The sequence below is a fragment of the Oncorhynchus mykiss genome, chromosome 16 (genome assembly GCF_057628025.1).
Source record: "Oncorhynchus mykiss isolate SJ-2025 chromosome 16, ASM5762802v1, whole genome shotgun sequence".
NCBI classification, from domain to species: Eukaryota; Metazoa; Chordata; class Actinopteri; order Salmoniformes; family Salmonidae; genus Oncorhynchus; species Oncorhynchus mykiss.
The window spans coordinates 4,817,131-4,840,315 of record NC_143037.1 but is presented as its reverse complement, the minus strand read 5'-3'; the positions used below and the strand labels follow the sequence as shown (position 1 = coordinate 4,840,315).

At 42.2% G+C, this 23,185-nt stretch overlaps 1 protein-coding gene across 1 annotated transcript in view; it reads left to right on the top strand.

Annotated features, from left to right (window-relative positions):
* LOC118939500 (zinc finger CCHC domain-containing protein 24) overlaps positions 1–18,330 on the top strand; it is a 37,862-nt gene extending 19,532 nt beyond the window's left edge. The window contains exons 3-4 of the mRNA XM_036945993.2: positions 12,161–12,325; positions 14,128–18,330. Coding sequence (XP_036801888.2) covers positions 12,161–12,325; positions 14,128–14,241 — 279 coding nt within the window. The 3' untranslated portion in view covers positions 14,242–18,330. The remainder of the gene's footprint in view (positions 1–12,160; positions 12,326–14,127) is intronic.
* The last annotated feature ends 4,855 nt before the right edge of the window (positions 18,331–23,185 follow it).

The following is a 23,185-nucleotide window of genomic DNA, read 5'->3' as shown; positions in this document are numbered from 1 at the left end:
AGATAGGTAGTTTGTTAATAACAGAATGAATAGATCCCTCATGTTCCCAAGTTGAAGCTGTTACATGTTCAAACCAGTCAGTGCTTTTGATTTATATGTACATCTGGTTTGGTTTCTTTATGATCACAATCATCACATTGATCGCCATTCTTTTATGATCACAATCACCACATTGATCGCCATTCTTTCTGATCACAATCATCACATTGATCGCCATTCTTTTATGATCACAATCATCACATTGATCGCCATTCTTTCTGATCACAATCATCACATTGATCGCCATTCTTTCTGATCACAATCATCACATTGATCGCCATTCTTTCTGATCACAATCATCACATTGATCGCCATTCTTTCTGATCACAATCATCACATTGATCTCCATTCTTTCTGATCACAATCATCACATTGATCTCCATTTTTTTTCTGATCACAATCGCCGCATTGATCGCCATTCTTTCTGATCACAATCATCACATTGATCTCCATTTTTTCTGATTACAATCATCACATTGATCTCCATTCTTTCTGATCACAATCATCACATTGATCTCCATTCTTTCTGATCACAATCATCACATTGATCTCCATTTTTTTTCTGATCACAATCGCCGCATTGATCGCCATTCTTTCTGATCACAATCATCACATTGATCTCCATTCTTTCTGATCACAATCATCACATTGATCTCCATTTTTTTATGATCACAATCACCACATTGATCGCCATTCTTTCTGATCACAATCATCACATTGATCTCCATTTTTTCTGATTACAATCATCACATTGATCTCCATTCTTTCTGATCACAATCATCACATTGATCTCCATTCTTTCTGATCACAATCATCACATTGATCTCCATTTTTTTTCTGATCACAATCGCCGCATTGATCGCCATTCTTTCTGATCACAATCATCACATTGATCTCCATTCTTTCTGATCACAATCATCACATTGATCTCCATTTTTTTATGATCACAATCACCACATTGATCGCCATTCTTTCTGATCACAATCATCACATTGATCTCCATTTTTTCTGATTACAATCATCACATTGATCGCCATTCTTTCTGATCACAATCATCACATTGATCTCCATTTTTTTTCTGATCACAATCGCCGCATTGATCGCCATTCTTTCTGATCACAATCATCACATTGATCTCCATTTTTTTATGATCACAATCACCACATTGATCGCCATTCTTTCTGATCACAATCATCACATTGATCTCCATTTTTTTTCTGATCACAATCGCCGCATTGATCGCCATTCTTTCTGATCACAATCACCACATTGATCTCCAAGCAGAGAAATAAATAGATGTTTCAGCTTTTAAGGTCCAACATTGCCTTTTTATTTTTTTACCTTTATTTAACTAGGCAAGTCAGTTAAGACCAAATTCTTATTTTCAATGACAGCCTAGGAACAGTAGGTTAACTGCCTTGTTGCACCGTCCCTACTCTCTAACCACTAGGCTACCTACCTCCTCTACACTCTAACCACTAGGCTACCTACTGTCCCTACACTCTAACCACTAGGCTACCTACCGTCCCTACGCTCTAACCACTAGGCTACCTACCGCCCCTACACTCTAACCACTAGGCTACCTACCGTCCCTACACTCTAACCACTAGGCTACCTGCCGTCCCTACACTCTAACCACTAGGCTACCTGCCGTCCCTACACTCTAACCACTAGGCTACCTGCCGTCCCTACACTCTAACCACTAGGCTACCTGCCGTCCCTACACTCTAACCACTAGGCTACCTGCCGTCCCTACACTCTAACCACTAGTCTACCTGCCGTCCCTACACTCTAACCACTAGGCTACCTACCGTCCCTACACTCTAACCACTAGGCTACCTGCCGTCCCTACACTCTAACCACTAGGCTACCTGCCGTCCCTACACTCTAACCACTAGGCTACCTGCCGTCCCTACACTCTAACCACTAGGCTACCTGCCGTCCCTCCACTCTAACCACTAGGCTACCTGCCGTCCCTCCACTCTAACCACTAGGCTACCTGCCGTCCCTACACTCTAACCACTAGGCTACCTGCCGTCCCTACACTCTAACCACTAGGCTACCTGCCGTCCCTACACTCTAACCACTAGTCTACCTGCCGTCCCTACACTCTAACCACTAGGCTACCTACCGTCCCTACACTCTAACCACTAGGCTACCTGCCGTCCCTACACTCTAACCACTAGGCTACCTGCCGTCCCTACACTCTAACCACTAGGCTACCTACCGTCCCTACACTCTAACCACTAGGCTACCTGCCGTCCCTACACTCTAACCACTAGGCTACCTGCCGTCCCTACACTCTAACCACTAGGCTACCTGCCGTCCCTCCACTCTAACCACTAGGCTACCTGCCGTCCCTCCACTCTAACCACTAGGCTACCTGCCGTCCCTCCACTCTAACCACTAGGCTACCTGCCGTCCCTACACTCTAACCACTAGGCTACCTGCCGTCCCTACACTCTAACCACTAGGCTACCTACCGTCCCTACACTCTAACCACTAGGCTACCTGCCGTCCCTATACGCTAACCACTAGGCTACCTGCCGTCCCTACACTCTAACCACTAGGCTACCTGCCGTCCCTACACTCTAACCACTAGTCTACCTGCCGTCCCTACACTCTAACCACTAGGCTACCTACCGTCCCTACACTCTAACCATTAGGCTACCTGCCGTCCCTACACTCTAACCACTAGGCTACCTACCGTCCCTACACTCTAACCACTTATCAAATAACGTTTTTCCAAAATAGTCTTCTGTCGTTGCTAAAGAAGATTTATCAAGTTGATACCTATTACATTATGCGAAATAAGCTATACATCACTCGTATTTAGAAGACGATTTGTCAAATGTTAGCAGGCTTATTTCAAGTTATCTCTGACCACGTTTCCATCCACAGTTTTTCCACGGTTTGATGGAAACAGGAAGTTGGAAACAGGAAGTTTCAGTACCATTTTTTAAATGGCGACAGATCATTTGATCGTGCGACATGGTGTGATCTTTTTGTATCTGTAAAATTAATTATTGGAGAAAAAGGAGGTGGAAATGTTGATATAATAGCAATCATATAGTAATCATATCGAAGTAAACTCAGTCACGAGATGATACTTATTTTGTACATGATGTCACCATGGACTAGCAGAATCCTTTTTTTCGTTTAACGAGTCTGACGCGAATGATATACTGCTTTCTCAGGAACAGGCCCAGATCCCTGTGATTTGTGTGAAGAGGAGGCGGAGAAAAAGCTGCTTTCTGAGAATTCGTAGACGAGGGAATAAACCCCCGCTTCCTTCCATTCTGCTAGCACACGTGCAAACTTTGCGCTCCTGGTGGCCGGGGACTTTAATGCAGGGAAACTTAAATCAGTTTCACCAAATTTCTATCAGCATGTTAAATGTGCAACCAGAGGAAGAAAACCTCTGGACCACCTATTCTCCACACACAGAGACGCGTACAAAGCTCTCCCTTGCCCTCCATTTGGCAAATCTGACCATAATTCTATCCTCCTGATTCCTGCTTGAAGAAAAAATTAAAGCAGGAAGCACCAGTGACTAAGTCAATTAAAAAGTTGTCAGATGAAGCAGATGCTAAGCTACAGGACTGTTTTGCTAGCACAGACTGGAATATGTTTGGGATTCATCTAATGGCATTGAGGAATACACCACATCAGTTATTGGCTTCATCAATAAGTGCATTGATGATGTCGTCCCCACAGTGACTGTACGTACATACCCCAACCAGAAGCCATGAATTACAGGTAACATCCGCACTAAGCTAAAGGCTAGAGCTGCCGCTTTCAAGGAGCAAGACTCTAACCCGGAAGCTTATAAGAAATCGTGCTATGCCCTCCAACGAACCATCAAACAGGCAAAGCTTCAATACAGGACTAAGATCGAATCGTACTGCACTGGCCCAGATGTGGCAGGGCTTGTAAACCATTACAGACTCCCAAGGGAAGCACAGCCGAGAGCTGCCCAGTGACACGACCCTACCAGACGAGCTAAACTACTTCTATGCTCGCTTCGAGGCAAATAACACTGATACATGCATGAGAGCAGCAGCTGTTTCGGAAGACTGTGTGATCACTGCGCTCTCCGCAGCCGATGTGAGTAAGACCTTTTAAACAGGTCAACATTCACAAGGCCGCAGGGCCAGACGGATTACCAGGATGTGTACTGCGAGCATGCGCTGACCAAGTGTCTTCACTGATATTTTCAACCTCCCTCTGCAACTGAATCCTGGACTTACTGACGGGCTGCCCCCAGGTGGTAAGTATAGGTAACAACACATCCGCCACGCTGATCCTCAACATGGTGGCCGCTCAGTGGTGCATGCTCAGTCCGCTCCTGTACCCTCTGTTCACTCATGACTGCACGGCCAGGCACGACTCCAACACCATCATTAAGTTTGCCGATGAATACAACAGTGGTTGTATCACCGACAACGATGAGACGGCTTATAGAGAGGAGGTCAGAGACCTGGCCGTGTGGTGCCAGGACAACAACCTTTCTTCAACGTGATCAAGACAAAGGAGATGATTGTGGACTACAGGAAAAAGAGGACAGAGCACAACCCCATTCTCATCGATGGGGCGGTGGCGGAGCAACAAACTATTATGGTCCAAGCACACCAAGACCGTTGTGAAGAGGGCACGACAAAACCTGCTCCCCTGAAAAGATTTGGCATAGGGTCCTCAGATCCTCAAAAGGTTCTACAGCTGCACCATCGAAAGGATCCTGACTGGTTGCATCACCGCCTGGTATGGCAACTGCTCGGCCTACAACCGCAAGGCACTATAGAGGGTAGTGCGTGCGGCCCAGTACATCACCGGGGCCAAGCTTCCTGTTGTCCAGGACCTCTATACCAGGCGGTGTCAGAGGAAGGTACTAAAAATTGTCAAAGACTCCAGCCACCCTAATCATAGACTGTTCTCTCTGCTACCGAACGGCAAGCAGTACCGGAGTTCCAAGTCTAGGTCTAAGAGGCTTCTAAACAGCTTCTACCCCTAAGCCATTAGACTTCTGAACATCTAATCAAATGGCTACCCAGACTAATGACTACCCAGACTATTTGCATTGCCCCCCCCCCCTCTTGTAAACAGCTGCTACCCTCTGTTGGTATCATCTATGCATAGTCAATTTAATAACTCTGCCTTCATGTACATGCAGTGGGGCGAAAAAGTATTTAGTCAGCCACCAATTGTGCAAGTTCTCCCACTTAAAAAGATGAGAGAGGCCTGTAATTTTCATCATAGGTACACTTCAACAATGACAGACAAAATTAGAAAAAAATCCAGAAAATCACATTGTAGGATTTTTTATTAATTTATTTGCAAATTATGTTGGAAAATAAGTATTTGGTCACCTACAAACAAGTAAGATTTCTGGCTCTCACAGACCTGTCACTTCTTCTTTAAGAGGCTCCTCTGTCCTCCGCTCGTTACCTGTATTAATGTCACCTGTTTGAACCTGTTATCAGTATAAAAGACACCTGTCCACAACCTCAAACAGGTATTGGACAAAGAGGAGCGGGAGGAATAACCTGATTTGGTTTTCCTGTTATCTGACAGGTGTGGCATGTCCGACAGAACTGCGCCACATCTTGTTTTAAACCCGGCCAAAAGAAATGTCGAAGGATCCGATCATACGTCTTTGTAATTCCTAAATGACCAGACCACTGGTGATCATGAGCAAGGGATAACACATTTTGTCGAAAGGCTGTAGGAATCACTATTTGGTAAACAGCATTCCAATCTCCACCCGCGTCAACATGGGATTTCCATTTACGCATGAGGAGATGGGACCAAAGTAACAAAGCCTACCATCAGTAACACACTACGCCGCCAGGGACTCAAATCCTGCAGTGCCAGACGTGTCCCCCTGCTTAAGCCAGTACATGTCCAGGCCCGTCTGAAGTTTGCTAGAGAGCATTTGGATGATCCAGAAGAAGATTGGGAGAATGTCATATAGTCAGATGAAACCAAAATATAACTTTTTGGTAAAAACTCAACTCGTCGTGTTTGGAGGACAAAGAATGCTGAGTTGCATCCAAAGAACACCATACCTACTGTGAAGCATGGGGGTGGAAACATCATGCTTTGAGGCTGTTTTTCTGCAAAGGGACCAGGACGACTGATCCGTCTAAAAGAAAGAATGAATGGGGCCATGTATCGTGAGATTTTGAGTGAAAACCTCCTTCCATCAGCAAGGGCATTGAAGATGAAACGTGGCTGGGTCTTTCAGCATGAAAATGATCCCAAACACACCACCCGGGCAACAAAGGAGTGGCTTTGTAAGAAGCATTTCAAGGTCCTGGAGTGGCCTAGCCAGTCTCCAGATCTCAACCCCATAGAAAATCTTTGGAGGGAGTTGAAAGTCTGTGTTGCCCTGCAACAGCCCCAAAACATCACTGCTCTAGAGGAGATCTGCATGGAGGAATGGGCCAAAATACCAGCAACAGTGTGTGAAAACCTTGTGAAGACTTACAGAAAACGTTTGACCTCTGTCATTGCCAACAAAGGGTATATAACAAAGTATTGAGATAAACTTTTGTTATTGACCAAATACTTATTTTCCACCATAATTTGCAAATAAATTCATAAAAAATCCTACAATGTGATTTTCTGGATTTTTTTTCAAATTTTGTCTGTCATAGTTGAAGTGTACCTATGAAGAAAATTACAGGCCTCTCTCATCTTTTTAAGTGGGAGAACTTGCACAATTGGTGGCTGACTAAATACTTTTTTGCCCCACTGTATTACCTCAACGAACCGGTGCCCCCGCACATTGACTCTGTACCGGTACCCCCTGTATATATTGTTATTCGCTTCGCTATTGTTATTTTACTACTGCTCTTTAACTACTTTATACTTTAATTTCTTATTCTTATCCAGGTTTTTTTTGTTGATTAGGAGCTTGTAAGTAAGCATTTCACTGTAAGGTGTACACTTTTTGTATTTGGCGCATGTGACTAATACAATTTGATATGTTGTGTGGTCCTCCCTCTACGACTCAGGAAACCATGCAGTTTATTAGGCTACAGATTAAATAAATTATGATGAACTTCACAGGGGGGGTGAAAGTTTACGGTGATGAGCTTGATGCTGATTTACAATAAATATCCAGGCTCTTATTCTGGTGACATGATGATTGATGCTTGGCTGCCATTTTGACAAATACAATTCTTTCTCTTATCCATAATAATCTCATCATGTAGAGTAGCCTACCCTTACTGCCTACTGTATCTGCGAGCTGGTGGCATGAGCACACGTGCCAAGACCAGAGTAGACAGATTTAGCTATTTAACGCAACAGTGTTTATGACAAAACTATCAGTAGAGTTGAAAATGCGATGAAAACACATTTGAATTTTTTATTATTATTCGGTGCATGAAAACTTAAGCGAAAAAGTAAATTTTGTGTTCACTACATCGGCGAACAAGTCAGCTTGGTAGAAACCAACCACTGGTGGGAAAATTAGCATATTCTTGAATATTTGCATGAAAATCTGTCGCTAATTGGATGGAAACCTTAGCTACTGTTTGAGGAGATCTTAATTTACCCTACACAGGTTATAGAACACTGTAGCCATCCTATTGCATTCTCAGGACATTTTAAGAGATTGTCTCTTGTCAGCTTTTGTGCGTCTTTCATCAGTTGTCCGTGTCCGTGCCATGCGCTTCGTTGGACCGGGTGGAAACTGTGAAGTGTGCAGTGCTCTTTGACACCATATGTGTGACACTGTGTGTTTTGCTGTGTGGAGGGAAAGCTGTTTCCTCCGGCAGCAGGAAGATCATGGCTCTTTCTCTCTCACTGGGCTGTCCCAAATGAACCCTATTCCTCCCAAATGAACCCTATTCCCTCCAAATGGAACCATAATCGTCCCAAATGAACCATAATCCTTCCAAATGAACCCTATTCCTTCCAAATGGAGCCCTATTCCTCCCAAATGGAACCATAATCCTCCCAAATGAACCCTATTCCTCCATAAATGAACCCTATTCCCTCAAAATGGAACCATAATCCTCCCAAATGAACCCTATTCCCTCCAAATGGAACCATAATCCCTCCAAATGGAACCATAATCCCCCCAAATGAACCCTATTCCTCCCAAATGAACCCTATTCCTTCCAAATGGAACCCTATTCCTTCCAAATGAACCCTATTCCTCCCAAATGAACCCTATTCCTCCCAAATGAACCCTAATCCTCCAAAATGAACCCTATTCCTCCCAAATCGAGCCATATTCCCTCCAAATGGAACCCTAATCCCGCCAAATGGAACCCTAATCCTCCAAAATGAACCCTATTCCTCCCAAATGAACCCTATTCCCTCCAAATGGAACCCTATTCCTTCCAATTGGAACCCTATTCCTCCCAAATGAACCCTATTCCTCCCAAATTAACCATATTCCTCCCAAAGTAACCCTATTCCTCTCAAATTAACTATATTCCTTCCAAATGAACCCTATTCCTTCCAAATGAACCCTATTCCTTCAAAATGAACCCTATTCCTCCCAAATGAACCCTATTCCTTCCAAATGGTACCCTATTCCCTCCAAATGGAACCCTATTCCTTCCAAATGGAACCCTATTCCCTCCAAATTCCCTCCAAATGGAACCCTATTCCTTCCAAATGGAACCCTATTCCTTCCAAATGGAACCGTATTTCCTCCAAATGGAACCCTATTCCTCCCAAATGAACCCTATTCCCTCCAAATGGAACCCTATTCCTTCCAATTGGAACCCTATTCCTCCCAAATGAACCCTATTCCTCCCAAATTAACCATATTCCTCCCAAAGTAACCCTATTCCTCTCAAATTAACTATATTCCTTCCAAATGAACCCTATTCCTTCCAAATGAACCCTATTCCTTCAAAATGAACCCTATTCCTCCCAAATGAACCCTATTCCTTCCAAATGGTACCCTATTCCCTCCAAATGGAACCCTATTCCTTTCAAATGGAACCCTATTCCCTCCAAATTCCCTCCAAATGGAACCCTATTCCTTCCAAATGGAACCCTATTCCTTCCAAATGGAACCGTATTTCCTCCAAATGGAACCCTATTCCTTCCAAATGGAACCGTATTCCTTCCAAATGATACCCTATTCCCTCCAAATGGAACCCTATTCCCTCCAAATGGAACCCTATTCCCTCCAAATGGAACCCTATTCCCTCCAAATGGTACCCTATTCCCTCCAAATTCCCTATCTGTCAAAAGTAGTGGACCAAATAGGCCATCATCACTGACTACAGACAGCGCCTAGCATCAGAACAACAAGGGGACTCTTCTTGGAGTTTGGATACGGAATGCAACGTGTTGGATGGATAAATGTATTGAAAAAGTGGGGTACAATGTATTTAATCACATTTTGAAATATATTCACTGTTACTGTGATACATGGCTGCAGAAAAGCCAACACTCATATTCATTCCTAGAAATGTTTGTCTCTGCTCTGAGGGAGTCCTAATGACAACAGATCAATGTCATTTGGCTGGTTGCCCCACCTTCTTAAACCTCCAAAAGGGGTGTTTTTAATTTAAACCAGTCGATGTTGAAATAATTTCTTTATGTTGGGTTTAGGATTTTTCTCCAGTTATACAAGTGGAGTGAAGCTCATCTGGGGTTCATTTCCTCCCCCCCCCACCCCCACCCCACCTCAAGTCCTGATTGGCCGACAGAGGCCAGCTGGGAGGGAAGGATGACAGAGAGGCTGAGGTATGTGTCCTGTAGAGGAGGAGGGCTGTGATTGGTCCATCACTGGGCTAGGCCTCCGCTATGCTCCTCAGGGAGCATAGCTGGACCATAGAACACTCCATAGAACTAGAGAACTCCATGTTCTATAGGAATTCACTTTATGTTCCATTGGAACTCACTTCATGTTCTATAGGAACTCACTTCATGTTCTATAGGAACTCACTTCATGTTCTATTGGAACTCACTTCATGTTCTATAGGAACTCACTTCATGTTCTATTGGAACTCACTTCATGTTCTATAGGAATTCACTTCATGTTCTATAGGAACTCACTTCATGTTCTATAGGAACTCACTTAATGTTCTATAGGAACTCACTTCATGTTCTATAGGAACTCACTTTGTGTTCTATAGGAACTTTTCACGTTCTATAGGAACTCACTTCATGTTCTATAGGAACTCACTTCATGTTCTATAGGAACTCACTTAATGTTCTATAGGAACTCACTTCGTGTTCTATAGGAACTCACTTTGTGTTCTATAGGAACTTTTCACGTTCTATAGGAACTCACTTCATGTTCTATAGGATCTCACTCCTTGTTCTATAGGAACTCACTCCTTGTTCTATAGGAACTCACTCCTTGTTCTATAGGAACTCACTTCATGTTCTATAGGAACTCACTTTGTGTTCTATAGGAACTCACTTTGTGTTCTATTGGAACTCACTTCTAGTTCTTTGGGAACTCACTTCATGTTCTATTGGAACTCACTTCATGTTCTATAGGAACTCACTTTGTGTTCTATAGGAACTCACTTTGTGTTCTATTGGAACTCACTTCTAGTTCTTTGGGAACTCACTTCATGTTCTATTGGAACTCACTTCATGTTCTATAGGAACTCACTTCATGTTCTATAGGAACTCACTTCTTGTTCTATAGGAACTCACTTCATGTTCTATTGGAACTCACTTCATGTTCTATAGGAACTCACTTCATGTTCTATAGGAACTCACTTCTTGTTCTATAGGAACTCACTTCTTGTTCTATAGGAACTCACTTCATGTTCTATTGGAACTCACTTCATGTTCTATAGGAACTCACTTCATGTTCTATAGGAACTCACTTCTTGTTCTATAGGAACTCACTTCATGTTCTATTGGAACTCACTTCATGTTCTTTAAGAACTCACTTTGAGTAGTGTTCTATAAAGTGAATAGGGGTCCATAGGACTCTGGTCAGAAGTAGTGCTCTATAAAGTGAATAGGGGTCCATAGGACTCTGGTCAGAAGTAGTGCTCTATATAGTGAATAGGGGTCCATAGGACTCTGGTCAGAAGTAGTGCTCTATATAGTGAACAGGGGTCCATAGGGGATACTGCCTTATTTCTCAATATGCAGTTTGACAGAAACTGACACCAACATTCAATGTGATTATGAACTGCTTTTCCCTTCATCTTAACCACCGACGAGGCTGTTATCAAATCTCTATAGTGATTTGAGCTGGCAATGCTCCACAGAAACCAAATATGTTATCTCCTCCTGCTAAAGTTGAGAAACCCAATATGTTATCTCCTCCTGCTAAAGTGATGGGAGGCGATTAGATTGATACACATTATGTGCATTTGGCAATGTAATGTATTTCTAAATATACAATATGTGGACCAAGAGTCAAGACCATTGGTCAGTGGTCGTAACGTCACCTAGAGTCAAGACCCACCTAGAGTCAAGACCGCGGTCAGTGGTCGTAACGTCACCAAGAGTCAAGACCAGTGGTCAGTGGTCGTAACGTCACCTGGAGTCAAGACCAGTGGTCAATGGTTGTAACGTCACCTGGAGTCAAGACCATTGGTCAGTGGTCGTAACGTCACCTGGAGTCAAGACCAGTGGTCAGTGGTCGTAACGTCACCTGGAGTCAAGACCGCGGTCAATGGTCGTAACGTAACCTAGAGTCAAGATAGCAGGTAGCGGTTAAGCGATTTGGGCCAGAAACTGAAATGTCGCTGGTTGGAATCCCTGACCCGACTCGGTGAAAAATATGTCGATGTGTTGAGCAAGGCACTTAACTTTCCTACGAGTCACTCTGGATAAGAGTGGCTGCTGAAATGTTAGACCATTGTCAGTGGTCGTAACATCAGTGGTCGTAATGCCACTGTCATTCAGTGACACAGAAGAAAGTCGTATGTGAAACATTGTTAGTTGATTAACGGCAAATAAGTGAAGGTCGGTCTGCGTTTTTTTTTTAAAACAGTTTGCAGTTTTTACACTGTTTTTCTGGGTACTTGTTGTATCTGCCAAAAGCAGCACCTGGATGCAGAGGGCCTGCTGAGCACAGAGACTTCTCTCTGTATACTAAAATGAAATAGGACCATTTGATGTTGTTTCATCTGTAAATTCGGTGCAATGCTTCTATATGCTTTGTCTCCAGGCTCGGCCCAAAGGGGAAGGCCAGACCCCATATCAGGGCAAGAAGAGATGTTTCGGGGAATACAAGTGCCCTAAATGTAAGAGGAAGTGGATGAGCGGGAACTCCTGGGCCAACATGGGACAAGAATGTATCAAGTGCCACATCAACGTTTACCCTCACAAGCAGGTGAATACTTCCGTTTAGTTTATCATCCATGATATTAGCCTGGTCCCCGATCTGTTTGTGTTGTCTTGCATATAGGCCTACACATAAGACCAGGCTACCATGACGTACCTCCATCCAATTGTTCTATTGTCTCAAGGACATTATTTCAACTGATTGTGTAACTTTGAAGTGTTTATTACTGATTTATAAACTAATAATTAACCGTTTCATAAACCCTTTAAATATCGGTGGCTGGGCCTGCCGGGTGGCGCAGTAGTCTAAGGCACTGCATCGCAGTGCTAGCTGCGCCACCAGAGACTCTGGGTTCGAGCCCAGGCTCTGTCGCAGCAGGCCGCGACCGGGAGGTCCATGGAGCGACGCACAATTGGCCCAGCGTCGTCCGGGTTAGGGAGGGTTTGCCCGGTAGGGATATCCTTGTCTCATCGCGCACTAGCGACTCCTGTGGCGGGCCGGGCGCAGTGCACGCTGACCAGCTCGCTAGGTGTACGGTGTTTCCTCACACATTGGTGCGGCTGGCTTCCGGCTGGCTTCCGGGTTGGATGCGCGCTGTTTTAAGAAGCAGTGCGGCTTGGTTGGGTTGTGTTTCGGAGGACGCATGGCTCTCGACCTTCGTCTCTCCCGAGCCCGTACGGGAGTTGTAGCGATGAGACAAGATAGTAACTACTGACAATTGGATACCACGAAGTTGGGGAGAAAAAAAATAAAAAATATCGGTGGCCACTTCCTTGTAAAAGAGATCCTCGGACGTCAATGGGACCTGGATACGTAAAAGGTTGAATACAGTGTGTTTTTAAATAGCTTAACCTGTGTTTCTCTATGTTTTAAATAGCTTAATGTTACCTGTGTTTCTCTGTGTTTTAAATAGCTTAATGTTACCTGTGTTTCTCTGTGTTTTTAAATAGCTTAATGTTACCTGTGTTTCTCTGTGTTTTAAATAGCTTAATGTTACCTGTGTTTCTCTGTGTTTTAAATAGCTTAATGTTACCTGTGTTTCTCTGTGTTTTAAATAGCTTAATGTTACCTGTGTTTCTCTGTGTTTTAAATAGCTTAATGTTACCTGTGTTTCTCTGTGTTTTAAATAGCTTAATGTTACCTGTGTTTCTCTGTGTTTTAAATAGCTTAATGTTACCTGTGTTTCTCTGTGTTTTAAATAGCTTAATGTTACCTGTGTTTCTCTGTGTTTTTAAATAGCTTAATGTTACCTGTGTTTATCTGTGTTTTAAATAGCTTAATGTTACCTGTGTTTCTCTGTGTTTTTAAATAGCTTAATGTTACCTGTGTTTCTCTGTGTTTTAAATAGCTTAATGTTACCTGTGTTTCTCTGTGTTTTAAATAGCTTAATGTTACCTGTGTTTCTCTGTGTTTTAAATAGCTTAATGTTACCTGTGTTTATCTGTGTTTTAAATAGCTTAATGTTACCTGTGTTTCTCTGTGTTTTTAAATAGCTTAATGTTACCTGTGTTTCTCTGTGTTTTAAATAGCTTAATGTTACCTGTGTTTCTCTGTGTTTTAAATAGCTTAATGTTACCTGTGTTTCTCTGTGTTTTAAATAGCTTAATGTTACCTGTGTTTCTCTGTGTTTTAAATAGCTTAATGTTACCTGTGTTTCTCTGTGTTTTTAAATAGCTTAATGTTACCTGTGTTTATCTGTGTTTTAAATAGCTTAATGTTACCTGTGTTTCTCTGTGTTTTTAAATAGCTTAATGTTACCTGTGTTTCTCTGTGTTTTAAATAGCTTAATGTTACCTGTGTTTCTCTGTGTTTTAAATAGCTTTTAATGTTACCTGTGTTTCTCTGTGTAGAGACCTCTGGAGAAACCTGATGGGTTAGATGTTTCAGACCAGAGCAAGGAGCACCCACAGCACCTGTGTGAAAAATGCAAGGTCCTCGGGTACTACTGTCGTCGCGTTCAATAATAACCTGTCGTTATCTGGCCGCAAGTTCATGGAGTTGCCCTCTAGACACTGATCTTGGGTCAGTTTAGCATTTTCTACACTAATGTTTAAGGTCTGGGGGAGGGGAAGCTGATCCTACATATCTACCTACAGTAGGGTAAACTTTACCCCGAAGTCACGTTGACTTCCCTGGTTCACTTCCCTGGCCTTAAATTGACTTCCCTGGTTCACTTCCCTGGCCTTAAGTTGACTTCCCTGGCTCACTTCCCTGGCCTTTAGTTGACTTCCCTGGTTCACTTCCCTGGCCTTTAGTTGACTTCCCTGGTTCACTTCCCTGGCCTTAAGTTGACTTCCCTGGCCTTTAGTTGACTTCCCTGGTTCACTTCCCTGGCCTTTAGTTGACTTCCCTGGTTCACTTCCCTGGCCTTAAGTTGACTTCCCTGGTTCACTTCCCTGGCCTTGAGTTGACTTCCCTGGTTCACTTCCCTGGCCTTAAGTTGACTTCCCTGGTTCACTTCCCTGGCCTTTAGTTTACTTCCCTGGTTCACTTCCCTGGCCTTAAGTTGACTTCCCTGGTTCACTTCCCTGGCCTTGAGTTGACTTCCCTGGTTCACTTCCCTGGCCTTAAGTTGACTTCCCTGGTTCACTTCCCTGGCCTTTAGTTGACTTCCCTGGCCTGTAGTTGACTTTCCTGGCCTGTAGTTGACTTCCCTGGCCTTTAGTTGACTTCCCTGGTTAACTTCCCTGGCCTTAAGTTGACTTCCCTGGTTCACTTCCCTGGCCTTTAGTTGACTTCCCTGGCCTTAAGTTGACTTCCCTGGCCTGTAGTTGACCTCCCTGGCCTGTAGTTGACTTCCCTGGCCTGTAGTTGACCTCCTTGGCCTGTAGTTGACTTCCCTGGCCTGTAGTTGACTTCCCTGGCCTTTAGTTCACTTCCCTTGCCTGTAGTTCACTTCCCTGGTTCACTTCCCTGGCCTGTAGTTGACCTCCCTGGTTCACTTCCCTGGCCTGTAGTTGACTTCCCTGGTTCACTTCCCTGGCCTGTAGTTGACTTCCCTGGTTCACTTCCCTGGCCTGTAGTTCACTTCCCTGGTTCACTTCCCTGGCCTGTAGTTCTCTTACCCCTCCAGTGGTTAATGAAGAGTTGAGGCTCATCTAATGTGTTGTGTCTCATATCTCAGTAAAATAGGCCTGATCAACCGTCAATACTCTGTTGTTATTGTTATCATGTTTATATATTTTGACCTGTTTCTCTGTTCCCTACATGTGGGAATTGGGGACAATTCCATTTCACTTAAGTCTTGTCAGGATTCAATTACTACCTGAATTGAAGTGGAATTGACCCCAAACCTTGTGTGTGTGTTGTATGACGTAGTATCTCCTACCTACCCAATGTTAAGCTGAACCAGGGAAGCCTTTTCTTCATACCATTAACATTTTTTTATTTTACCTTTATTTAACTAGGCAAGTCAGTTAAGAACAAATTCTTATTTTCAATGACGGCCTAGGAACAGTGGGTTAACTGCCTGTTCAGGGGACAGAATGACAGATTTGTACCTTGTCAGCTCGGGGGTTTGAACTTGCAACCTTCCGGTTACTAGTCCAACGCTCTAACCACTAGGCTACCCTGCCGCCCCATTTTGGGTTGTCCGCATTCTTATTGTGCTCACATTTTCTGAAAATATGTCTACACATGGTATTAAAAATGTATCATATCCCGTCCACTGTGTCCGCATTGTGACCAGATTGATTCCCTGGGTCCAATCACTGTATCCTCATGATTCTGACAGCCGTTCTTTCAAAGTAGTATTTGTTTATTTATTTTAAGACACAATTTGATGCCGTAAGTCAATGGTGCCACCTGTGAAATATTTTTAGAAGGCGGGGGATACCGACGATTTTAAATGGTCGTCTACCTCCGAGCGTGGTCAGGAAGATCAGATCACAGTGCATCTTTTAATCGTCTACACCTGTCTGAAAATGTTGACACAATCAGAACGTGGACAAGATCATGACAAAGGATGCATGTTAGAACCAGGTATAAATGGGGCTTAAGTGACATCTGTTAGGCTGGGTTTAGACAGGTCTTTTGACCAATCACATCACATCTTTTTACGTCAAATCCTTTTTTCAGAGGTGATCTGATTGGTTAAAAGACCGATTAGTGAAAATAAATATCAAAATTGGGCTGTCTGTCTAAACGCAGCCTCTGTGTTTACAGGATTCGTTCATTTAGTAATTTGTTATAACAGTTGAAGTCGGAAGTTTACATACACTTAGATTGGAGTAATTAAAACTTGTTTTTCAACCACTCTACAAATTTCTTGTTAACAAACTATAGTTTTGGCAAGTCTGTTTAGGACATCTACTTTGTGCATGACACAAGTCATTTTTCCAACGATTGTTTACAGATTATTTCACTTAGAATTCACTGTATCACAATTCCAGTGGGTCAGAAGTTTACATACACAAAGTTGAGTGTCTTTAAACAGCTTGGTTAAATTCCAGAAAATGATGCCATGGCTTCAGAAGCTTCTGATAGGCTAATTTACATAATTTGAGTCAATTGGAGGTGTACCTGTGGATGTATTTCAAAGTCTACCTTCAAACTCACTGCCTCTTTGCTTGACATCATGGCAAAAACTAAAGAAATCAGCCAAGACCTCAGAAAATGGAGGACCTTGTGAAGATGCTGGAGGAAACAGGTACAAAAGTATCTATATCCACAGTAAAACGAGTCCTATATTGACATAACCTGAAAGGCAGCTCAGCAAGGAAGAAGCCACTGCTCCAAAACCGCCATAAAAAAAGCCAGACTACGGTTTGCAACTGCACATGGGGACAGATTGTACTTTTTGGAGAAATGTCCTCTGGTCTGATGAAACAAAAGTAGAACTGTTTGGCCATAATGACCATCGTTATGTTTGGAGGAAAAAGGGGGAGGCTTGCAAGCTGAAGAACACCATCCCAACCGTGAAGCACGGGGGTGGCGGCATCATGTTGTGGGGGTGCTTTGCTGCAGGAGGGACTGGTGCACTTCACAAAATAAATGGCATCATGAGAGAGGAAAATTATGTGGACATGATGCAACATCTCAAGACATCAGTCAGGAAGTTAAAGCTTGGTCGCAAATGGGTCTTCCAAATGGACAATGACCCCAAGCATACTTCCAAAGTTGTGGCAAAATGGCTTAAGGACAACAAAGTCAAGGTATTGGAGTGGCCATCACAAAGCCCTGACCTCAACCCTATAGAAAATTAGTGTGCAAAACTGAAAAAGTGTGTGCGAGCAAGGAGGCCTACAAACCTGACTCAGTTACACCAGCTCTGTCAGGAGGAATGGGCCAAAATGCACCCAACTTATTGTGGGGTGCTTGTGGAAGGCTACCTGAAACGTTTGACCCAAGTTAAACATTTTCAAAGGCAATGCTACCAAATAGTAATTGAGTGTATGTAAACTTCTGACCCACTAGGAATGTAATGAAAGAATTAAAAGCCGAAATAAATAATTCTCTCTTCTGTTATCCTGACATTTCACATTCTTAAAATAAAGCGGTGATCCTAACTGACCTAAGACAGGGAATTTTTACTAAATTATTAAATGTCAGGAATTGTGAAAAACTGAGTTTAATAAATGTATTTGGCTAAAGTGTATGTAATCTTCCGACTTCAACCGTACCTGTACTAGTACTTGAGTAATGCTTCAGGTTTTACTTTATGTAGATGTGTTCATTCATTTCATTTCTTAATAAAATAAAAAATATTCTTAATAAAATCACCAAGGCTGGGATTCCATCAAAGGTGTGTTTGTCAACAAACAACAACAACAACAACAACAACGACAACAAACGCGTAGCACTTTTAAAGTAATTTTTTGCTTGAGTGGTCATCCGCACTGTTTACCGTGAATGAGATCTCCGTTAATGTCGGGGAAATGTGCCTTTAATAAAAGGTGCGTTTGTCAACAGTGCAATGCACTTATCGACTACGCACATTTGATTGAATCCTGGCTCCTGGTGAAGTGGATTATGTTGTTGGGGGTCAACAGCACATCTTATCAACTGTGAATTAACTAAAAAAGTGATTATAAAGATGTCAGACCTGGATTTCACATGACCTGTTTATATATTTATTACTTTACATCTAACATGTTTCATTGGAAATATAGAACATGGACTAGTTACTGTATGTTTTTATCAGAGACTGCTGTGGGTCAGAACCATATCTTCCCAGACTGCTGTGGGTCAGAACCATATCTTCCCAGACTGCTGTGGGTCAGAACCATATCTTCAGAGACTGCTGTGGGTCAAAACCATATCTTACGAGACTGCTGTGGGTCAGAACCATATCTTCCCAGACTGCTGTGGGTCAGAACCATATCTTCAGAGACTGCTGTGGGTCAAAACCATATCTTACGAGACTGCTGTGGGTCAGAACCATATCTTCCCAGACTGCTGTGGGTCAGAACCATATCTTCCCAAACTGCTGTGGGTCAGAACCATATCTTCCGAGACTGCTGTGGGTCAAAACCATATCTTACGAGACTGCTGTGGGTCAGAACCATATCTTCCCAGACTGCTGTGGGTCAGAACCATATCTTCAGAGACTGCTGTGGGTCAAAACCATATCTTACGAGACTGCTGTGGGTCAGAACCATATCTTCCCAGACTGCTGTGGGTCAGAACCATATCTTCAGAGACTGCTGTGGGTCAAAACCATATCTTACGAGACTGCTGTGGGTCAGAACCATATCTTCCCAGACTGCTGTGGGTCAGAACCATATCTTCCCAAACTGCTGTGGGTCAGAACCATATCTTCCGAGACTGCTGTGGGTCAAAACCATATCTTACGAGACTGCTGTGGGTCAGAACCATATCTTCCCAGACTGCTGTGGGTCAGAACCATATCTCACGAGACTGCTGTGGGTCGGAACCATATCTTCCCAGACTGCTGTGGGTCAGATCCATATCTACCGAGACTGCTGTGGGTCAGAACCATATCTTCCCAGACTGCTGTGGGTCAGAACCATATCTCACGAGACTGCTGTGGGTCAGAACCATATCTTCCCAGACTGCTGTGGGTCAGATCCATATCTACTGAGACTGCTGTGGGTCAGAACCATATCTTCCCAGACTGCTGTGGGTCAGAACCATATCTCACGAGACTGCTGTGGGTCAGAACCATATCTTCCCAGACTGCTGTGGGTCAGAACCATATCTTCCCAGACTGCTGTGGGTCAAAACCATATCTTCCCAGACTGCTGTGGGTCAGAACCATATCTACCGAGACTGCTGTGGGTCAAAATATTCAGTATCAGTAGCTGTTGAAAGCACATATTGCAGTATCGTATACCCACTGTACACACAGTGCCTTCAGAAATTATTGAGACCCCTTAAACTTATTCTAAAAATGGATAAAAAAAATTTACATCCTCAGTAATCTACAGTACACACTACACCATAATGACAAAGCAAAACAGTTTTTTTTTTTCAAATGTATTAAAAATAAAAAAACAAATACCTTATTTAAATAAGTATTCAGACCCTTTGCTATGTGACTCAGGTGCATCCTGTTCCTATTGATTATCCTTGAAAGGTTTCTACAACTTGATTGGAGTCCACGTGTCGTAAATTCAATTGATTGGACATGATTTGAAAAGGCACACACCTGTCTATATAATGTCCCACAGTTGACAGTGCATGTCAGAGCAAAAACCAAGCAATGAGGTCGAAGGAATTGTCCGTGGAGCTCCGAGACAGGATTGAGTCGAGGCACAGATCTGGGGAAGGGTACCAAAAAAATTCTGCAGCATTGAAGGTCCCCAAGAACACAGTGGCCTCCATCATTCTTAAATGTAAGAAGACTCTTCCTAGAGCTGGCCGCCCGGCCAAACTGAGAAATTGAGGGAAAAGTGTCTTAGTCAGGGAGGTGACCAAGAACCTGATGGTCACTCTGACAGAGCTCCAGAGTTCCTCTGTGGAGATGGGAGAACCTTCCAGAAGGACAACCATCTCTGCAGCACTCCACCAATCAGGCCTTTATGGTAGAGTGGCCAGGTGGAAGCTACTCCTCAGTAAAAGGCACATGACAGCCCGCACCTAAAGACTCTCAGACCATGAGAAAAAAGATTATCTGGTATGATGAAACCAAGATTGAACTCTTTGGCCTGAATGACAAGCGTCACATCTGGAGGAAACCTGGCACCCTCCCTATGGTGGAGCATGGTGGTGGCAGCATCATCCTGTGGGGATGGTTTTCAGCGACAGGGACTGGGAGACTAGTCAGGATCAAGGCAAAGATAAACGGAGCAAAGTACAGAGAGATCCTTGATGAAAACCTGCTCCAGAGCACTCAGGACCTCAGACTGGGGCGAAGGTTCACCTTCCAACAGGACAACGACCCTGATCACACAGCCAAGACAACGCAGGAGTGCCTTCGGGACAAGTCTCTGAACGTCCTTGAGTGGCCCTGCCAGAGCCCCGACTTGAACCCTATCGAACATCTCTGAAGAGACCTCAAAATAGCTGTGCAGCAATGCTCCCCATCCAACCTGACAGAGCTTGAGAGGATCTTCAGAGAAGAATGGGAGAAACTCCACAAATACAGGCGTGCCAAGCTTGTAGCGTCATTCCCAAGAAGCCTCGAAGCTGTCAAATCGCTGCCAAAGGTGCTTCAACAAAGTACTGAGTAAATGGTCTGAATAATTATGTAAATGTGATATTTCTGTTTCTTTTTTTTTTATGAATGCAAAAATGTCTAAAAGCCTGTTTCTTCTTTGTCATTATGAGGTATTGTGTGTAGATTGATGAGGGAAAAAACTATTTCATACATTTTAGAATAAGGCTGTAACGTAAAACAAAATGTGGAAAAAGTCAAGGTGTCTGAATATTTTCTGAAGGCACTGTACATGAAATGTATTCTGGGTGTTGTCTGACAGAAACGTTTCTGTCCAATACCTTCATGAAAACAGAACCAAACAACTGCACATGATTCATTTGAATCAATTCATTGATTATTCATCTCAATTGATTCAATCGATTCATTCAAATTGACTCCGATCTCTTATTTTAGATTCTGTCAATCATACAGTTGATCTTTCTATTTTATACACCACCTTTCCTGCATTTATTATTCTGATATATATATTTAAATGGGGTCATTTGATAAGTATGCTTTCTGTTAGGTTTGATGTATTTTACAGAAATAATTAATGGAAAAATATAGGTTTTCTGAACTGTGGTTTTGTCTGTAATATGCAACAAATATCTAGTACGAAGGAAATATTAATATATAATTACTATAACCTGTATAATTAGTATAATATGTATTAGTATAATCTGTATTGGTATAATCTGTATAATTAGTATAATCTGTATAATATGTATTAGTATAATCTGTATAATTAGTATAATCTGTATAATTTGTATACTATGTATTAGTATAACTGTATAATTCGTATAATCTGTATTAGTATAATTTGTATAATCTGTGTAATTAGTATAATCTATATTAGTATAATCTCTATAATTTGTATAATCTGTGTAATTAGTATAATCTGTATAATCTGTATAATTTGTATAATCTGTGTAATTAGTATCGGTATTAAGGATGGTTCATACTTTTTTGATTATCTATAATGAAAATTCATTATGATGGTTTTGTTAATTATTTTGTAATAACAAGTAAGTGCCTTATATATTGTTATCTGTGAAAATATATGCTTATTGTGCTTGTATCTACAGTGGGGAGAACAAGTATTTGATACACTGCCAATGTTGCAGGTTCTCCTACTTACAAAGTATGTAGAGGTCTGTAATTTCAATCATAGGTACACTTCAACTGTGAGAGACGGAATCTAAAACAGAAATCCAGAAAATCACATTGTATGATTTTTAAGTAATTAATTTGCATTTTATTGCATGACATACGTATTTGATACATCAGAAAAGCAGAACTTAATATTTGGTACAGAAACCTTTGCTTGCAATTACAGAGATCATACGTTTCCTGTAGTTCTTGACCAGGTTTGCACACACTGCAGCAGGAATTTTGGCCCATTCCTCCATACAGACCTTCTCCAGATCCTTCAGGTTTCGGGGCTTCTGTACCAAATATTAAGTTCTGCTTTTCTGATGTATCAAATACTTATGTCATGCAATAAAATGCTAATTAATTACTTAAAAATCATACAATGTGATTTTCTGGATTTTTGTTTTAGATTCCGTCTCTCACAGTTGAAGTGTACCTATGATAAAAATTACAGACCTCTACATGCTTTGTAAGTAGGAAAACCTGCCAAATCGTCAGTGTATCAAATACTTGTTCTCCCCACTATATGTTACCATTCCGAAGATGTATTTGACAAGAGTTTGTTAAACCCAATGTAATATTGAAGCTCTAATGGTATTATAAATGCAAATTGGCTTATATAATTATATTATATATTATAGCCTCTTTTCGAACACCAAAAACTAGATAGTTATTCACCACAGTGCTATATGAAATAAAACTATTTTTAATGCTGCAGTGGCTATTCTCTTTGTTTACAAGATCATTACTTGTTTTTAACTTTTTGTGTGCTTAAAATGTTTCATCCCACCTAGTAGAACGAATGTATTTACAGTTATAGGATAGGTTACTTGTATACTTTACTTCCTGAATGTATCTACAGTTATAGGATAGGTTACATGTGTATACTTTACTTCCTGAATGTATCTACAGTTATAGGATAGGCTACATGTGTATACTTTACTTCCTGGATGTATCTACAGTTATAGGATAGACTACATGTGTATACTTTACTTCCTGAATGTATCTACAGTTATAGGATAGGCTACATGTGAATACTTTACTTCCTGAATGTATCTACAGTTATAGGATAGGTTACGTGTATACTTTACTTCCTGAATGTATCTACAGTTATAGGATAGGCTACATGTGTATACTTTACTTCCTGAATGTATCTA